Raw genomic sequence first — 21486 nt, forward strand, 5'->3', positions numbered from 1 at the left:
AGCCATTCCCGTTTCCCTATGAATCACCACAGGCTTTGGGTAAACCCTGTAGTGCTGCAAAATATGTATGGCTAATCAGGGACTCAAGTCAATGACGGTCATTGGGAGAGAAGGAGGCAGATACCGGACGTATATCAAAGTTGAAGAGACCCATATACATTATAAATGACCCCTACAATGAGGCAGGGGGATATGGATTACCTTTTTCCTTCAAACATAACTGTGTGCCCCAAGAACTTTGCCCGGTGGAAGAAACTGGGTAAGGGAGAGTTCTGAGAAAAGCAGAAATAATTCTATTTACAACTTACGTGTTGAGGAATACATCTTGTTTTTTTTCTTGTTTTAATTTCATTTTAAACTTCAGAGCCTCTAAACAACTCCGAGAGAAAGAGAGTTGGAATCACTCTAGTAAAAGGTGATACACAGGTGCATGTGTGCACACTGGCCCCCGTCTGTCCCCTCCTCCCAGAACACACATACACACACAGAGGACAATCACATAAAATTTTAAATGTTGATCTCAGTATGGGGGAGGAACATAGTCCTATTGCATACACATGATTTATACAAATATAACAGCACTAATGTGGTCTGCCACCCTCTAAATTTTTAAAACAGTTTTATAAAAGTGTTTAAAACCAGACAGGGACAGTTTGGAGAGCAAAGTTATATTAAAGGGTTTAGTTAAAATGATTTACTTGTGGGTTTTAAACAGCATTAAGTGGTTTGTGAAAAGTGTTCTGATTTGTGCTTAATATGGATGGTGCTTAAAAAGTCTGGGCACCGGAAAGGTACACCCCTAGAGACACATTTACCAGGAAAATGCGGGCCTTAAATACAGCTGGGTGTTTGCTTCCAAGACTGTTTTTCTGAGTATTAGCATTTAAACCACCCACAGAGGCTTTGCAGATGCTTCATTGAATAAATGAGGTAGAGACGAGGAAGCTCACACCTCTCATGGCTGCTACTTTTAATTTAGTGACAGACCTGCAAACTGGGTTGACCAGAAAATCAGATTTTAAAGTAGCATGAAAGAAGCTATCTTGGAAATACAACTCCATTTAGTTAATTTTCTTAAATTAAATAAACAAAGAGAATTGATCTTACTTCTTCTCATGACTTTTGATTGAACTCCATGCTATTTTAATTTAATCATATAAGAGAGAAGCCCCAAATCTTTATGTGAATAATACTAAAATAGTCATAACACTATCACTTCCTTTATTACAACATTTTTCTTCAAAGAAAGTCAGAGCAGCATATGGTGCTTTCTCCTCTAATCCTCATAATATCCTTAAAATGTTATTTTGAACTATTACCATTGTCTCTCATATTCGGGAGGCTGTCACCTGGACATAGAAGGTAACAGACCAGTGGAGGATTTGGGTACATGTGTTCTTCCAACAAATTCATTTGTAAGCATTTATTAGTTTCTATCATATACGGAGCGTCATTCTAAGCTCTGACTAAAAAACAAACAAGGTCCCTGCCTCACAGAAATTATATTCTAGGGAAAAAGATAAATGATGAATGAGTAAACAGACAAACAAGAACATATCAGAGTGTGGTAAGAACATAAGATAAAGTGATGTGAGAAGGGTAATTGTGTTGGAGTTTCTATTATTGGAAAACCAAGAATGCCTCTGAGAAGATAAGATTTGACCCAAGACCTAGATATTTAGAAGAAGATAATAGTGCTATGGGAAAACAGCGTTTGAAGCTAGGAAATAAGAGATAGATTGCCCTAAGACAGTGATGAGTCTATTATGTACACACCATACATAGTAGGATGGTGGGCGTGGACCTTCATGAGTAAAACCAATACGATGAGACGAGTAATGAGATGAGAAAGAAATGCAGCAGTAGCTCGTATAGGATCTCATGGTCATAATATGAAGTTTTAATTTTATCCTAAATAAAGGAGGGAATCATTGGAGAAGTTCAAAAAGTAAACTGGCATGATTCAGATTATGTTTTAAATGAAAACTCTGGTTGCCAGGTACAGAATATTACACAGGGACAAGGCCAGATAAAGAGAGGCCTGTTTGGAGGCTATAGAAGACAATACACCGGAAAACACCCTGTGGATTATGTGGGTAGTCTCACAAAAATCTTCTGAGTTAGTTATCACTAGTGTCACCTTACAATTTAGGAAACTGAGATTCAGAAAGAGAGGTAAGCTTTGTATACGAGATACAGTATTGTTTGTTTAAGAGCATAAGCCTTGACTATATATCCAAGATGCAAAGCCTGCCACCATCCTCTACTGTATGACTGTGGTCAAATTATTTCACATCTCCATAGCTTGATTTCTTTTTTTGTAAAATGACAATGAGCCAAAAACCAACCTTGTGGGAGTGAATGCGCTAATATGTGTAATTCAGACATTCCTGGCCTGCTGTAAACCTGTAAAAAATTCTATTGATTATTTTTGTTGTTGTTGTTGTTATTGCTCAAATCACACAGCTAGTAAAAAAATGATGTTCACTTCTATTCAGTTTTTTTTTTTAATTTTCAAAAGTGATATCAACAAATAATGAATATTAAGAAATTGGGGTCCAGGGCAGCCCCAGTGGCCCAGCGGTTTAGCACCACCTTCAGCCTGGGGTGTGATCCTGGAGACCCGGGCTCGAGTCCCACGTCAGGCTTCCTGCATGGAGCCTGCTTCTCCCTCTGCCTGTGTGTCTCTGCCTCTCTCTCTCTGTCTGTCATGAATAAATAAATAAATCTTAAAAAAAAAAAAAAGAAAAAAAAAGAAATTGAGGTCCAATTAAACATCTTACAAATAAGCAATTCTTTTCAAGTTGATGTATTTACCAATAACTATCATGAAATGAGAGGCCCCAAATTCTCTAAATATTATTTCAACTTTCTTCATTTCCTTCTTTCAGTCAACTTTAAAATGTCAACCAGAATCTTAAAATAGATTTAAAAGAAAACCCTCAAAATATACGTATATAAAATGATCTTTCCAACAGAAAAACAAGAAGCACAGAAAACAAAATTATAGATAAACCATAAACATTCTATATATTTTTCTAGAAAAGCACAAACAATACCATAGTCAGATCTATACTAACATTCTCACACTGTCTGCCCTTTTTGCATTTCTACTCACTTGTATGCACATGAACCCACACATCCCACAATACATTGAAAGCACCTTTAAAAGAAATAACATCTATGAAGCACTATAGAGGCCAAGGGCAGGCCACCCCAAAAATGTGCCACTTTAGCATATTAATTATTTTAAATAAAAGTTATTGGAGAAACAACTGGGGCAAGGATATTCAGATTCTCCTCTGTCCCTCTGAAAGCAGAAAATAATATGAAAAATATGCACCCTATACTACACTGAAAAGACATCCTTATCACTAGAAATTAGAACTTGAAAGCTAAGAAAGCTATAGAAACAAATCTTATTATATTTTTTCTAATCTACTGTTGTGCCCAAGATCGCGAATCCGAGAAACCACCGAGGAGCCGACCCGGATGCAGACACACGAGGGAGGGTTGATTACAAGCTCGAGCCTGGGTCCAAGCGCACCCGACGCAGCGGAGCAGGGACTTGGACGCGAGCTAAGAGGCAGCAGCGTTATAGGGGCCCGAGGCCCATGGGATGCGCGGAAAGTCGCCCAGTCCCGCTGGTCCTCTGAGCCGGTGTCGGTGAGGGTGTGCCCTGGGCTTGACTAGGGCGGGGCGGGGCCCTAAGGAAGAAGCAGGCGGCACAAGGCCAAGGCGGGGGCAGCCCCAAATAGAGTCAGTCCTGCTCTGCTCCTCCGGGGGGGGGGGGGGGGGCTTTTGTTCAATTTCCTGGGTCCCACAGCTACTACCTCAGCCTAAAATCTGCTTAGAATTCCTTACTGATTAAAACTCTCAGCTGTTTTCTTTATCCTGCCAATTCCTCACAGATTTATTGTGTTTCTGTCTAAAATGTATAAAAATTATCCACTTTGGTTATTTCTTTAGGTCTCAATTTCATTATTGGGCCACTGTGTGCACATAAGACTTTAGTTTTTTCCTGCCATTAACCTGTCTCGTGTTCTTAGTCCAACTGGAAGGCCTAGAAGGCTAAAGGAAGAACTTTTCCCTCCTTACATTACTAAGTTATACTCCTTGGCACACAATGGAGTTGTTTACTATTACTATTGTCTGTCATTATTATTAGTTATCTCAACCCAGTGACATTGCCTCTGTGCACAGTGAGGGAGACTGCAAATTCTCTGCGTTGTTTTGAGAAAATCCCAAGCACAAACTACTTGTCTCTATAATTGCTTTGTATGGAAGGATGCTCTTCTGGCATCAGAAAAGAGGGAATAAAGCAAGTAACTTTTAGAATATGGGGCCTTGAGTGTAATATAGTTTAGGAAAAGTTATTCATGAGTATATTCAACTGCATATTTTAATTAAATATAGATTTTTAAATTAGAACATTAATCCCAGAGGTATGTTATTTGTCCCTCCCAAAACTATTCCAAGGCCAACTATTCAGAAGTAACTTCCTTGGTGTCCTTGTCAATTTCTCACTCTTTGTTTTACTGTATAGAAATGGAAATTTTTTTGATTCTGTATTTAGAAACTTATTTAAGGTCTCTAAACAGTTCAAGTAGTTTTTCTATAGATTATTTTGAAATTTCAATGCATCAAGTTAAATATTTTACCAATAAAAAAGTTTTGTTTTTGCTTTCTAATCCTCATACATTTCTTTTCCTGAGCTGGTGGGGACTGCTATAGCAGGAACTCTTGTCTATTTCCCATTCTCAAAAGGAATGCTTCTATCTTACTATTCTAACTTCGTCTATCTATCTATGTATCTATCATCTACCTATCATCTATTATCTATCTATCTATCACCAATCTATCATCTGTCATCTCTTTATCATCTATTAAAAGATACCTTTAGAGATTTCCTTTTATCCCATTTAGATGCTATGAGATTTTTTAAAATCATAAATAAACGTATTTGATTGAATATTTTTTCTATTCTATTGAGACAAACATCATTTTTCTATTGAATCTTTAATATGGTAAATTATATTAATTGGTTTTCCCATATTAAACCAACTTGGTTTCCTATGAAGCTCAACTTTGTTACACAGTATCTTTTTTCAGATTCTGCTGCTTTCTAATTGCAAATGTTTCATTTAGAACTTTTATGTCTACGCTCATGAAAGTGATTGATTTGTATTTTTATTTCTCCTACTCTCCTTGATAGATTTAGTTAGTTAGGTCTCTTTTCTATACTATGAAATAACTGTGTAAAATTAGAATCATTTATTCTTTGGTAGAACTTTCCAGTAAAAGTGTCTAGGCCTGCAGGTTTTTGAGTGCGTGTATATAAATGTTTTTTAACTTTTAACATAATAGGCTATTGGGATTTTCCAATTCTTTAGAGTCAGTTTGGGAAATTACGTTTTATTTATCCATTTTATATAAGTATTCTACTTTGTTGACACTCACTTATTCCTTACATTCTTTTATTACCTTTTCAATTTGCAGAATCTGTGCTTGTTTCTCTTAATTTTTTCTCTTAATTTTTAAAATATTTTCCCTCATTTTCTAGATCATTAGAAATATGGGACTTTTTTTAGTCTTTTGAAAGGACCAATATTTGGCTTTATCAAATCTTACCATTGTGCTTGATATTTGTTTATAATTTAATTTTTATTTTTATTATTTTCTTGTTTACTCTCTGTTAGTTTAATTTTATGTTCTTTTCCTAACTTCTTTAGATGCTTAGTTCTTTAATTTCAGTTTTCTACTTTTCTAATATAATTACATAAAGCCATAAATTTTCCTCTAACATCTGGAATACAAAAGTGATATGTTAAATTATCTAGAATAGTAGATTCTCTTATTTCTTCTTATAGAACTGTTAATTTTTATTTTTCATATTGTGATGCAATGTTATGAGATAGGTACAGATTGAAAATTGTTGTTTGGTCACTCTACATATATATTTTATAGTGACTATCTCTGTGCTTCTTGTATAGGCTATTTTTCTGGTTTTGATGCAGCTAAATACATTTTTTGGGATGCTTGTATTTAACCAATAAATATTTAACTTCTAACTTTCCTATTTTCATATGCTTTAAACATACGACTGTTAGATTTTTATTTTAGCTCAATACTTATACTAATATCTTAATGATTAAGGATACTTTTACTAAATTGTTTTATGTTCTCTGTCCCTTAAATGAAACATGAAATAATTTAGTAAAAGCTTCGTTAATCATTAAAATATTAGTATAGATATTAGTATAAAATTTTACATATATATCATGTTATTGTTTTCAAGTCTTTGATTTTCCCCCTAGGCTTTGAAATTAAAGATATTATTGTTTTATATGACAACTTTTGTTTACCTTTACCTACATATCGATACTTCCCTTGCTTTTTGTTCATTGTTGTACCTCAAATGCCTGGGTTCATGTCCTGTGTGGGATGACCTTAACTCAAGTCCTACATTGAACTACATAGTATATTAGGGCTCCTGGCCCTTAATCACAACACCTAAGGGGAAGATTTCCCCTCTGCATTCAGAACTAAGACATGAGATCATGAATTGTTCTTATGGTTTTCTGAGTGGATTCATTTATATAAATTTCAGTTTTATGCCCTGACCTTGTCTTTCTTCTTCTCAGCCCACCAACCAAACTCAGTATCAGCAAATTCCCTGGGTATGAAAATCAACTTCCACACAGGTTTCATCACCAGAATAAGTTCAGATCCTGGCTTTAACATTTCCTCCTGACTTTATTGTGAGCTCATTGATAAAATCAAGACATTTAAGTAACATGTTTATTTATTTTATATTAAGTCATCATTTAATACATATTTTTTAGGACATTTGGTGCAGTTTTCTGTTATATAAAACTTAATTACAGTTTTTAAAATTATATAATAAAAGTAAATGTCCCAAAATAGATGTTGAATTGAGTCTTGTAAAGACTATCCTTTGGCTACTAAATTAAATATAAATTCAATCTTTCTTTCCAATTCTCCTCAATTTGTCTTCAACTGTTCAGTCTTTCCAGCTTATTTCCATTTCTACACATAATCTATACCTTGGCCAAATAATAGTATTTACTTTTCATAAAACTGTCCTGGACTCATGATTTCTTTTGCAAATTCTGAACTGTCTTTCTCAAACACATTCTACCTCTGGGGCACCTGGTTGTCTCAGTTGGTTAAGCATCTGACTCTTTTTTTTCTGGCTCAAGTCATGATCTTAGGGTTGTGATGATAAAGCTCCATATCAGACTACACACTCAGCAGGGAGTCTGCTTGAGGATTCTTTCTCCTTCTCCCTCTGCCCCACATTCCCCCAACTCATACAGGCTCTCTTTCTCAAATAAAACTTAATACATCTTTAAAAAGAAATAAAATACATTGTACCTCTATGTGTCAAAATCCAAAATTCAAGGACCATTTCAAATGGCAGTTCATTCCTGTTTTCTCTCATCTTCCAATAAGATTTTCTTTTATTTTTTCTTAACTCTCAAAGTTTTTTGTACAATGGAATAGACCAGAACTGATTTTGAATCCAAAGATAATTAAGCTCTCTTTCCGATTCTCCAATTTCTTATGTGTGTTAGCTTAGGAAATTTCTTTGTGACTCAATTATTTTATTTAAAAGAGGAATGAGGGATGCCTGGGTGGCTCAGTGGTTGAGTGTCTGCCTTTGGCTCAGGTTGTGATCCCGGGATCCAGGATGGAGCCCCACATTGGGGTCCTTGTATGGAGCCTGCTTCTCCCTCTGCCTATGTCTCTGCCTCTATCTCTGTGTCTTTCATGAATGAATAAATAAGAATAAATAAAACAGGAATGATTATATTTCCTTACAATATTACTTTATTGTGAAGATTGAAGTAAAGTAGTGCATACATAAAATAGCCAGCTCTCCATAAAGGGTAGTTATTTTATCATTATCTTAAATATCCTGTTAATAATACCTAAATATTATCTATTAAGTATCCTGTGCTAATAAGCCTATGTTATTATTACCTTAAATATCTTGTGTTATAGTTATCTATGCATTAGTTTTATTGCCTATTAGGCAGGCCTCCTTTGGAAATGGAAGTCTCTCTTATTTGTCTTGGAATGACTGGTATAGTGTCTTACATTCAATTTATTTTTTTTTTTTTTTTTTTTTTTTTTTTTTTTTTTATTTATTTATTTTTATTGGTGTTCAATTTACTAACATACAGAATAACACCCAGTGCCCGTCACCCATTCACTCCCACCCCCCGCCCTCCTCCCCTTCTACCACCCCTAGTTCGTTTCCCAGAGTTAGCAGTCTTTACGTTCTGTCTCCCTCTCTGATATTTCCAATTTATTTTGAATAAAATTTTGTTTACACTGAAATAAATAGAATTGAATAGAAGAGTGTCTAGATAACATGATATTATGGAAAAGAGAAGGAGAGCTACCATTTACAATTAGAAAGAGAGAAAAAAAACAAACCAGTACCCTGAAACCTCCATATACAACTAAAAACATAGCGGTCATCTTATATTTTTATATCTATCTATCTTTGTATCTATGTATTTATCAATTCATAAACAATTCTGTTACTCAACCAAAACAAAATAAGCGTGCTAACAATAAAAATTTGTTTAGGTTATTTTTATGAAAATGATCTGCAGGTTGTTTTTTATTATCATCAAGGTAATCATTCTAATTTCCATTATGAATCAACCATAGTTTAATTAGATCGTGATTTATGCAAAACCTGAAAACAAGTGACTATGTAACTCTCAGAGGAAGCTAAAAACCTCCATTATAAAATACTTTCTTCTAAACATTCTCAGAATCTTATCTCTTTCGCTACTGTATACTCAATGAAGAGTCACTTGGGAAGGTAGGATCAGTCAGTAGCATATATAGATGCTTGCGTTCCCAAGTATTTTAGATGTTGTTTGTTATAAGGACAAATTAAGCTGAAAGTTGTAGTCTGGGGGGCTTTTGGAAAAGAAAAGCCTTTAAGCAATTAATGAATTGTTCAACTTGTGCCTATGTGGAGAGCATAACCAGGCAACTTATGCAGCAATTTATAGTAACTGGGGTAAATGAACCATTGTTAGAAGCGGAATTTATTAACTGTTTGCTAAATTGGTAATTAGCTAGCGATCTAATGCTACAAACTGGAGGTGTTCATAGCACAACAGAGCCAGGATTTTCTTGTTGCCATTTACAGTTTAAATTAACTGACTTCTTCAGTGTTATCTCCATTGAGAGTTAAGGCTTGTTTTGTTATATTTAACTTTTTTGTTTAAAGTGGAAACAAAAACTGGTGGTAAAATCAGGAAAAAAAGGTTGAAAAGGAACTTTTAGATTTTCTGTAACCTTAAATTTGGGAAATATTATCAACAAATAATTTGAGGCTTTCTTACATGTATATCTTCTGTATTCAAATAGATGTCATTAATCTGAAGATTTGAGATCAAATTATTCTACTTGATCTCATTTGAATCTTTTGAAAATGTGAGAGTTCTTTTGCTTTTCCATTCCCATTCAAATGTTTGGCATGGTGTGAGCACATTGTTACTCAGTAAATTTGAATTATGTGGGGTTATTTATTGTCTGAAGAAGATCAACTTTAGAAACATTGAATAAAAAAAAAAAAAAAGAAGAAACATTGAATACCTCTCAAAACAGTGTAGATCTATCATGGGAAAATTATAAAAGCACAGAGCAAAAACATCATAATCACCCCATCTTTAGAATTATTTTGCTTATAATATTTCATCAATTGATCAATGTATCATTGAAAAAATACAATAAATATTTCTTAAATTGGGTTGCCAATCAATACCAGATTAGTCTAGCTTATCAAAAAGTAAAATGTGGAAAGAGAAAAATAAAGGTAAAATGAAAATTTGGCCACTGTATGTTAGTTTTCAGTTGGGCACCATGTCTCTTAACTGTAAGTAAAATTATATTTAAATTAGATTCTTTATTTGGATGATTTTTTGGACTTTTGTGAGGAATATGTGTGTATGTATGTGTGAAAACACCTTATGAAGTGGATCATACAGCTTCTGAGTATAGACTGGGAAACTGAATCCTTATCACTCTGAGAAGGAATTCTATCACTATTCTCCAAGTAGATTGAAATGCAGCATCATTGCTAAACAATTGATTGTTAGTATCATCACAGAATCATTGACTAACAGCAAGCTTAGTTATAAAACTTGTGATAGATGACTTTGAAGAAGTCACTTTATCCCTTTGAATTTAAATTTCAAAATGTATATGTCAGAGATGACAATATCTAAATAAGAGGGTTGTGAACTGGAACATACTGAAACTAAATTAAAAGTCAGAATTTGACTTAAATCATTTATCTAACTTCCCACTAACTGCAGCATCTTGGTAATTATGTCAGCTTGAGCATTTCCAGTGGTGAGAAAACTTAAAGGAAAAGTTTTCCTTTGAGTTAGGATTTCAAATGTTATTGAGGGGTCAGCAAGCTACGTGGAAGTGAGGAGAGAAAGGGTGGAAGTTTGAGTATAGGTTATCAAGTAAGAAAATGAAGAATCTGTTTTGAGGAATTGTGAGTATCCATGTAGTTTGAAGTTACAATATTTAGGATTTTTTGTGGAGAGGACAGAATTGGGTAGAGACAGACACATGCAGAGAGAAAGATAGCTGAATAGTTAATAAATCCATGCTGGTAATACTTTGTGTGTTTTATTCATAACTCCATTCCTACACCAAGCATTATGACATGTAGGTCCTTAAGATATTAGGTAGAATCATTTGAAATTCTTGTTTTTCACTCATTTTTAACAGACAAAAAAATGGCATATAATTCACATTTCAACCTTATATTTATTAGATCATTAATGAGTAAATGTGGAAAAATATGGAGAGCCTCAAGTATACTCATGGATTATGGATGTATTCAATAAAAGATTCAGATCAGTAGCTTCAGCAGGAGGATGACACAGTCGAAGCTGTGCTTTGGAAAGATTCTTCTGGTTTTATGGCAAGGCATGGTTTATGTAGGGAGGGAGAAGGAGGAGAATGAAAAGCGTAATTTAGGATGTTTGCTATTTGAGATTTTTTAAAGACCTAAAATTCAGCATTGTTTAAAAGAAAAAGAAGGAAGGAAGGAAGGAAGGAAGGAAGGAAGGAAGGAAGGAAGGAAGGAAGGAAGGAAAAGAGAGAAACCCAGGGTGAATGGTTAACCATATACTTCAATTAGTTTGAAAATCTAATTTTCTGTTGAGTAAAGGTTTGTCAATTGTCTGAGTGAAGGTTTGTCAATTGTCTGTTTGAAAGAATGGTAGAATAAGAGAAGGATATATTCGAATGGAATTAAAATGGAATCTCTAGGGCAAATTACATCAATTCTTCTGTAATACACCTCTACAAGACTAGGCCAAGGAGTTTGAGCTGTTTTCAAAATCAAGTAATTTCTCTCTTTGAAGATGGAAAAAATGTAGCGGGATGGATTAGTATTTTTATCTTTTCATATGTTCAGATCAAAACTAAATTATTTGAATTTTATGATTAGAAATATATGTGATTTTAACTTAAGAATGTTTCTTCTACAAATTTTAATGTTTACCTTAACTTTCCTTACAGATTATAAGCACAGGGTATAAATAATTAGTATTTATACTAATTAATATAAATAATTAGTATAATAATTTGCATTGTACATACTACTGTATATGTACAATGACATACAATAATTATATACAACTTGTAAAATACAGAAAAGCACAAAATTACAATTGAACATAATCTATTTCTTCGAGATAACCTGTAAACAATTTATAATATATTTACAGTCTCTGTGCTTTATACTCTTTTGTGCCCCCATGTTTACCAACCTGGTTTTATTTGTTGGAAATGGTTTTTGGTTTTCCTTATGTCCCTTTGCTATTTCTGTCAGTGCCCCAGAGTCTCTTCCTTGGACATAAATCTTGGCACTAGTCAGTTGAACAAACCCATATCAAATGTTCAGAAGTTAGTAGAGCTCTAATGCAATTGAACTAGACTAAAGCAAAATGTTCCTTCTCATCTTCTCACATCTTATGTAGAGGTAACGTGACTCCTGAAAATTTTGAAACAGTGTGTAATCCTTCTTTGGCTAAAAGTAGTATATATAATTATACGATTTCCAGAATCCATGAATTTCAATATTCTTCATCTATATTCAGTATTCTTCAACTATATCACTGCTTATTGACATCATTGTTTATTTATGAATCACATAAATCCTACGATTTATGTCTTCTCTCACACCATGCTGGATTCATAATCTCCAAATTTATTTTGAATTTAATGTTGATAGAGTAGAATAGGGAGAGTAATGTTTTGCCACCTTAAAAACGGTTTCTGTGCAATGCAGGTTTTCAAGCCAAGCTTGGTAGTGAGGCTCAATTACTGAATTTAGTAGAGGGAAATAAAGTGGAGGTTAGTGAAAGATTCCCTCTATTGGCTCTTATTGATTTTTCTGAGTTTCAGAGGTCTAGACTTGAACAAGTTATTGATCATTTCTGAATTGAGCCCATTTTTACTTGAAGGACTGATTCCTCTCAGAGGCCAATAATTTATCTATAGTCATAATTTCTAGTGCTGCTAGACTGCATTTCCCCCTTTTTGTATTTTTACTAGCATTTTAAAGGGAAGGTGGTGAAGGTTAATCAGGCAAAGCTTTCTGCCATTAGTTTTCATTGAAACCAGAAGTCAGCATCCTAACTTCATCCACAATGAATGTGAGGTCATTTTCTTCTTTTCCGTCATCTCCTTAAACTTGATGGAGCTAGGGAACAATAAGTCACCATCCTTGAGTGATAACACATTGTATATTGTAAGCAGTTCATAGATATTAAATATTGTGAGGTCAGTTATCAATCTTCTCTTCCTTTAGATAAATAATGTCATCTTGATCATTTTATTTCCTTTGAAAGCATAGATTTTAATTTACAAAGGAAGTGAAGTGACATATTATTGATATATGAATGCTCATTTTCTTTCATTATACAATTTCTTAGACACCAAAAAAAAAAAAAAAAAGAAAGAAAGAAAAACCCAAAACAAAACAAAATAAAAACAAACCTCAAAACAAGTTATCTAGGGCCTACATTGTTCTTTGTTCTTAACATGCAAAAGATATTGTCACAGAGGAAACAACAAAACAGCTTGTTCATTAGCAAACACAGCACATAGATGGAAACAAAAGGACAGAAAAAAAGACCCGAATTATCCCTATGAATTCCTCTTCTTTAGAAAAATAATACCCTATTTCCCCCTCAGTAACCATATCCTTTAGGGCATGCACTACATATAAATTTTTCCATATATCTGTGAATCAGTATGTAAGCCTGATCATTTTTGCCAAATAAACACAACATGAATTCTCACTTGAAGTCAACTAATGGGTACTTCAAGGACAATTTTCTGCATGTGTTAAATGAGTAAGTTGAAAATTTCACTGTTCTGAAGCTCCTTTGGTGAGGATGGGGATATTACAAAGGACTTTGGACAGTCCCATAAAAGAAAAATTACACCATAATACTGTCCCTCCATAGGATACTTTTTATTTTTTTTATTTTTTGGATGCAGGATTTCTTTAGGAGACATTTGAGTTATAGTCCATTATCTCTATAATTGGTACCCCCCTCTGCCTAGAAATGAAAACTGGTTCTTAAACCAGTTTGGTATTTCAAGAATTGTAAGTAATTTTTAAACATGTATGGCATATTCCATGGCGTTCCATAATAATTTATATATGTGCAGATGGAAGGGAAATAAAACAAAACAAAAAACCTGTGTCTTTACCAAAAACTATGTATTCTTTATTTTAGCCAAGATTGTCCACAAAAAGTACAGGAAAATGAACATGTAATAACGAAGGCTTAATATTTGTGCACTGCTGGAGTGCTTCTGGGTGATTATGTTTTAACAAAAGTTAATGGCCAAGTAATGGAAATAATGAGCTGAAGTGAAAATCCAATATGAGTTTGATGAGCAGAACATTTTGAATGAAAGTATACTAGAGGAAAAAATCTCCATGGAACATTTCACATCTTAGTACTCCTGGAGCTTATTAGTTTAGTATGAAAAAGGACATGATTGATAAATCTAAATGGATGTGTGCTGATGATCTCTAAAAGTGACGAGGCAAAACCTGGAATTTCCTTAAAAGAAAAAAATAAAAGACAAAGACAAAGAGTAAAAAAAAAAAAATCTTTAAAAGGCTTCTCTGTTTTCATTAACTCTCTACATATATTCACCTATTTGCACATGGCCTATAATGCAGACTATGGAACAACTGAATGTTCAGTCTGCTATCAGAAACTATCTGAGAGATACTGGACTAGGAGTAGGAAAGGCTGATGAGAATGGCCATGCCAGGAATGATGATGTGTAGATTTGAGGCTCTGATGGACAAATAATGTCAATTTAAAGACATAGATTAAGGAATAACATATTTATCACATGGAGGACTGGAAAGACTCCTTTAATCCCAGATAATAACTCAAATCTTTAGAATCCATTCCCTTAATTACTGGAGAAAGAAAGGGGAGTGGTAAAACTTTCTGATAACAGAAATATACATTAGTATTCAAAGAATCAAAAGTTTGAATGATACCATCATCATCACCACCACCACTACCATCAGCAACAGCACATCAATATCATCACAGATAACATTCATTGAGCATTTATTACATCAGACAGTGTACTTTACAAAATTTATTTCAAGTCTCACAATTCAATGTGGTTATTCTTTTGAATTCAAATTTTATAAGTAAGGAAATAATTTTATAAGTAAGCAAAACTCATAGTCTACAGGATAATCAGGGCAACTGAGTCTTGCTTTATACATTGAGTTATACTGTCACCCACAATGTTAGAGTGCTTCATAAATTATAAGTGCTATGGATTTATTAGCAGTTATCATCATTATCAATACTAATATGATTTACTGTTTGAGAAGCAGTTCATATTGAACATTCTGTGATATAAACAAGAAATAACTACACAGAACTCAAATTCTAATATAACCTATTTTCATATATACTTTATTTGCATCATTCAAAACAAAATGAATGAAATATTTTGTAATATATAAGTAGGTAACTTCTTTGTTTTTTTTGGCAACTTCTTTGTTAATCAGAGTTCTTCTAAAATTCATATCATGTTCTAGTTACTACTCATCAAATTTTAAATTTTAAGATAATGATTTATGTATTTCTTTAGTAGAGCAGATAAATATAAAAAAGAAAAAAAAAACAAGATCCCCTTCCAAAACAAACAAACAAAAAAAAAACAAAATTTGAAAGATTCAATAAAAATTTGGCAAAAAAAGAGAAATCAATATGACCTTTGGTAGTCTGTTGATAAAACAAATAATCAATTGTTAACCTTTAGTTGTTATAATATTGTTGTTATAACATTGCATTTATAGTTTAGAGTTAAATTGCAGTTGAGCATAGGTTTAAATTCTACTTTTTATTTTTATTTTATTTATTTATTTTTAAAGATTTTATTTATTTATTCATGAGAAACACACAGAGAGAGAGAGAGAGAGAGAGAGAGAGAGAGAGAGAGAAGCAGAGACACAGGCATAGGGAGAAGCAGGCTCCATGCAAGGAGCCTGATGTGGGACTCGATCCCGGGTCTCCAGGATCATGCACTGGGCTGAAGGCGACACTAAACTGCTGAGCCACCCAGGCTGCCCTAAATTCTATTTTTTAATTTGAGTTTCTGACATGCTTTCAAATAATAAAATGTCATACTTCTGCAATTAACATCTTTCATTACAATGTGCTATTGCTCTGCACATAATTTTATGCTTTTTAAAGTGCTGTATTTTTCACTTTGAATGTTTCTTTTATAATACGTTGTTTATTTTCTCCTTTCTTCCAATATAATACTAGTCTCTATAGCCCACATAGGAAATTGCCATTTGCTGTTTCAATCTTTAATTTGAAATGAATTCAAAATAATTGAAAATTGTGAATGAAAGACAAGACCAATTCATTTAACATTTTTTTTTCAATTATTATAGGTTGATGAGTGGAAAACCTAATTGATGTAGGTCACATGAATGATAAATATACTTGTATTCCATGAAAATAAACCATGATTTGAATTTGTATTCCTAATGTGAAATATACATGACACAAACTTTTCAAAACCTTAACAGTTTTTTAGTACTTCCTTTTCCATTTAAATTTATATTCACAACTCTTATCAGTTGGTGTGCTTTGTAACAGAGAGAAGTGAACAAAAATTTCTATAAAAAAATAAAGTGTCATAAGTAACTGGTATTCTATTTTAAGAAATGTATGTGTACATTTTAAATTTTAATTTTCAAATTTCCACTCATATTTTTATAATGCATGATTTTTCATATATCTACATATGCCTTCTCACACTGCTTTGATGGAATTTGTCTATTGTTTAAATCTTAGCCTCTTATTTTAATATTTGGATGTTTAATATTTTTATATCTAAATAGTATATTATTCATAAAACCGGGCACTACACAATAAAGTAACAAATTGTATATTGGTAAAAACAGTATTTTGAAACAATATTTTGCAAGTGTGTCTGTCGATCTTAAGTGTAAAGATTCCTCTGGAATTATTAAATTGAATCAGTTAACAAACATTAACATATAGATCAGAGTTTACAAACAATATTCAGATTGGAGTAGGCAAAATGCTGATTATATGTGGTCCAGTCTTGCTTTTACTTGAAAAATAAAAATACAAATATTGGGGCAACCACGGTGGCCCAGCGATTTAGCACTGCCTTTGGCTCAGGGCGTGAATCTGGAGACCCAGGATCGAGTCCCACTTCAGGCTCCCGGCATGGGCATGGAGCCTGCTTCTCCCTCCTCCTGTGTCTCTGCCTTTCTCTCTGTGTGTCTCTCATGAATAAAAATAAACTCTTAAAAAAATACAAATATTTCACATTTTAGTCTCCTTCCTGAATGGTACTTTGACCAGAAGAATTTGACTTTTGGAAAATAGAGTGACCTGAGTTTGAAGCTAGTATATTTGTCTCACTAGTCTGAGGGGGACAGAAGTGAGGAGAAAAGGAATCAAGAAAACTGGAAAATTTACAAACTGTTTTTCAACTTATGGGAAAAAAAGTTTAGTATGTTTATATTTATTGTAACAGAAAATTCATAATCCTGTTCCTCTCTCAATATATTTGCTTTGACAAATGAGATGCTACCTAATTTTTAAGGCTCATCATATGATGTCTATGAATACTTTTTGAGGAACATTCTATGGTAAACTGAAATAAATAGGACAAGACTCAAATGGCACCTACAAACAACACAAAGTAGCACATTTCAGATGTAGTGGCTTGCACCAATATGACAAATATATTTTGATGATATAAAAATTTTTAGTGCATTCAAAATAAATGATAATCAGTTTAAATTATTTGATCTTATTATACAAAAATATTCTCTTCTGCTTTAAGAATGTTGTGCCAAGTTTTGTTTTTGTTTGTTTAAATTTCTATGAGCATCAATATAAAAAAATTTCAATTCTACTATATGCAATTCAACCAAATACAATTCTATCATATATAGTATTGATCTCACAGTTTGTGATTTTGCCCTGACCCCTGCCCCAAGGAACAAAGATATTTTCTTTCAAAACAAAATACCCAACATAACCCATTTCAATCCCAGGTGGTCACCTTTTCCAGGCATAATAGATCCTTGTGCCTGAACTAAACCCAATCAGTCTGTAAGTTATTTCATCTGAAATGGGTTATTTAAGTCAGTGTTTCTCAGGTTAGAATGGGAAAGAAAAAAAATTTCTAAAGAAAATTTTCAAATATTTCAAAATATTCCCAAATTACTTAAAGAATTATTCAAATGGACTCCTGGCTTATATTATCTTATACTGTATGATAACTTAGATCCAGACAGACATAAAATAAGACATAAACTCCTTATCCTTATAGCAAATGAAAAACAAACTTTTAAAATGACCTATGCAACCTTATTATTTCAACATGATAGAAGATATTATTTTGTCAAAGTTGAATCACCATTTGCAATGCCAATATGTTAATGATTAGTAGAGCTTGGGCTTTTGAATTTGGCATACATAGTCCTATGATGATTTGATTCTCTCATAATTTTTCCCCATTTGTACTCCTATGATGTCCTTTGGCTTTGTTTACTAAAAACAAATCTTTACACATTAAATATTCCTCTGCATATTTCTAATTTGCCTATGGCAACTAAAGTAACTCTATATTATTTTGCCTAAACAAGACTGAAAAAACCCCAGCAAACCCAGACACAAATCTCACTTGAAAGTACTCTGCCATAAAGTCATTATCCAAAAGATCCATGCTTATATCATTTTAAAATATTAACCTTAAAATAATAACAGAAACTTTAAAACTTATAGATAACTTGTGAATTTCCAAATCAGCAGATTCAAGATGAAATAAAAAATAACTAGCTTAATGAATGTGTTTTTTTCTTCATAACCTGGTGAAATTCCCATTGGTGCTAAATAAAACACCATGGAGGCAAAGAAGTCTGACCATATTGATTGAGATAGAACTTTGGGTTCTTTTCAATCACTATATAGACAAAATCATATTTTAATCTGTTCATGAAATATTCAAAATACTGCAAACTCTTTCTTGTATACTCTGTATCATCTGCAACTTCAAAAAGTTTGATTTTATGAGTTTAAATTATGAAATAGACCTCTAACCTTTTATTCTCTCTCACTGCTTTATCTCCCTTCTTCCAAGAGATGGTTGGTTTTGGAGAGCCTTGAGGTTTGCACTCTATGACGACTTCTTGGCCTTTGGTAACAATTATTGTTTTCTTCAGTTGATTCAGTGCAAAAGTAGGAGCTGAAGCTATGAAAACGAAAATGTTAATTCTACCAGAAGCAATGGCAATAACGTTTAATAGATGATTCATCAAGATTTTGCACTCTTGTAGGATACATTTCTAATAAAATCACAGGAATCTACACATGTAAAAGGCACTAACTCAAAATTTGAAACTAATTAATTGATATCTTATTGGCTGCTTTAATTGGCAGGTAATGGTTTCTATGCTGTGGAGCCCATAGACAAAGATTGTTTCAAAATATGACATAATTTAATTATGATTATCAATTTTACTTGTGAAAGACTAATGAGCACCTTGAGCAGAAGATAAAAGGGCTGGTCAAAAACATCTATTTGGGGCTTTCCTTTCTTTTTTTTTAAAGATTTATTTAGTTAGTTAGTTAGTTATGATAGACATAGATAGAGAGAGAGAGAGGCAGAGACACAGGAGGAGGGAGAAGCAGGCTCCATGTCCAGAGCCCGATGTGGGACTCGATCCCGGGACTCCATGATTGTGCCCTGGGCCAAAGGCAGGCGCCAAACTGCTGAGCCACCCAGGGATCCCCTATTTGGAGCTTTCCTTTGGAAAAATGGAGGCCATGTGTGAAGAAGATAATCATGTGTTACCCATTTCCTATCTATGACTCTTAATGCATATTTTACTTTAATATTATACAAAATTAAATGTTTTTTAAAAATTGAATTAAGTTTCAATTAAAAGATTTATTTCACTGTTTGCAATTATTCAACTAGGTCTGATCATTCATTAATATTAATATTGTTTTCACTAGATTTACATGATGTTACTTTTAATTAAAGTTCACAATTTAATTCTGTTGCGCAGCTGTGGGCTGAGGACACTGGACTAAAAGAACATGTGACACAGAGACCAACACACACACACACAAAGATACTTCTGAGACTTACAGAAACCTGAGAGATATGTCTAAAAGTCTATTGTATCTGAGACATTTATTTAAGTCAATTTTGATAACTTAATGGATATTTCATTAGTATTTTATGTCTATTATAGATTAGTATAATGCATGGCACAAAAATATTAAAAGACATGTTGGAGCACCTCGGTGGCTCAGCTGGCTAAGTGTCTGCCTTTGGCTCAGGTCATGGTCCCAGGGTCCTGGGATTGAGCCCTTCATAGGTTCCCTGCTCAGCTGGGGAGTCTGTTCCTCCCTCTCCCTCTACCCCCTTTGTGCTCTCTCTCTCCCCTGCCCTCTCTCTCTCTCAAATAAATAAGAAAACCCAAAAGCTATATATATACAAAAAAAGATATGTATGTGATTAAGATGGGTTGAGAATTGAAAGAAAAGTGAAGGAACTTTTTGTGACTGCAGGTAATGATTTTGCTTGCTTACTAGGAACAGAACTTACAAGAGGTAATTTTGAAAATATGTCTAGTGAATGAGAAAAGGACATATTTGAGAGTATTTCTGGGTAAACTACCAGCTAGGTGAAGCCTGAATTAGCTTTCGCTTTAAAAGATTTTATTTATTTATTTATTTATTTATTTATTTATTTATTTGAGAGCGAGAACACAAATCAAGAAGGGAAGGAGACAAACATACTCCATGCTGAGCAGGGAGCCTGACATGGGGCTCGATCCAGGACTCTGAGCTCATGACCTGAATTGAAGTCAGATGGTTAACCTACTGAGCCACCCAGGCACCCCTGAATTAGCTTTTTAATTCAGAAATATTGGAGTGTGAGCTGACATGAAAATACATTCGTATTTGATTGTTTAGGCTGTAGGAAATGGTAATGCTCACTCATGTATCTTTCTTAGATGGGTTTACTATAATGCGGAGAAATTTCAAGTGCAAACACTCATAATTCAATAAGCTGATTTATAGTGTGTTACATTTAGCTAATGTGTAAATGGTAAGTTCCCCAATTCTGGAGCTTTTGAGTATTTCTGTTAATACTGTGCTTTGGGAATTGTAGTGCAGAGCAAGTAGTGAGTTCTTGCTGACTTTGGGAAACAATGAGTTATGATCACTTAAGTCTCTCTCTTTGTATTAGAAACATCCCAGACCAAAGTTGAGGAAACTAGAATGTGAAAAAGTGAAATCCATTCAGTGGCCCAAACATGCTCAATTTGGGAAGCCTATTCCACTGCATGGAATCTTTCCTGTAGTACTTAAATAGTGAAGTGCTAGTGCCTTATCAAAGCTGCAACCCTCCAAGACAGCTGGATTCAGCCTCAGAAAAGCTATCCTTTTCTTATAAGGATGATGATAATGGTTGATATCCTATGATGAGAAAGTGCTTTACCTTGGATTGTTGTCTTTACCTTGGAGTGTTGTTTTGCCTACTCTTAGGTAAGAGCTTCATGAGTAAATATTAAGCATTGTTATGGGAACATGGAAGGGCTGCTGGAAATGTACATTATGATCCCTTGCCCTCAACATATTCTTTTTTTTTAACTTAACATATATTGCTTAGGTGATTTTTACATATCATTGAAAAGATATTGAATAAACTTATTAAAACTAAAGTTAGAAAGACCTTATAAGGAAAAGTTAAGGGACAAACTGTATACAATGTAAACTTGTCCCCTTAAGCTTAAAAAACATGTATCAGCAAAACACAGTATTTCAAGTCATGAAATAG

At 33.5% G+C, this 21486-nt stretch overlaps 1 protein-coding gene across 4 annotated transcripts in view; it reads right to left on the bottom strand.

The window, feature by feature from the left end:
• CNTN5 (contactin 5) overlaps window positions 1–21486 on the bottom strand; it is a 1295471-nt gene that overhangs the window by 265283 nt on the left and 1008702 nt on the right. For all 4 annotated transcript variants that reach the window (XM_025420999.3, XM_025420992.3, XM_049098649.1 and 1 more), the window contains one exon: window positions 18732–18882. In XM_025420999.3, coding sequence (XP_025276784.1) covers window positions 18732–18882 — 151 coding nt within the window. The remainder of the gene's footprint in view (window positions 1–18731; window positions 18883–21486) is intronic.

Source organism: Canis lupus, chromosome 21 (assembly GCF_003254725.2).
Source record: "Canis lupus dingo isolate Sandy chromosome 21, ASM325472v2, whole genome shotgun sequence".
NCBI classification, from domain to species: Eukaryota; Metazoa; Chordata; class Mammalia; order Carnivora; family Canidae; genus Canis; species Canis lupus.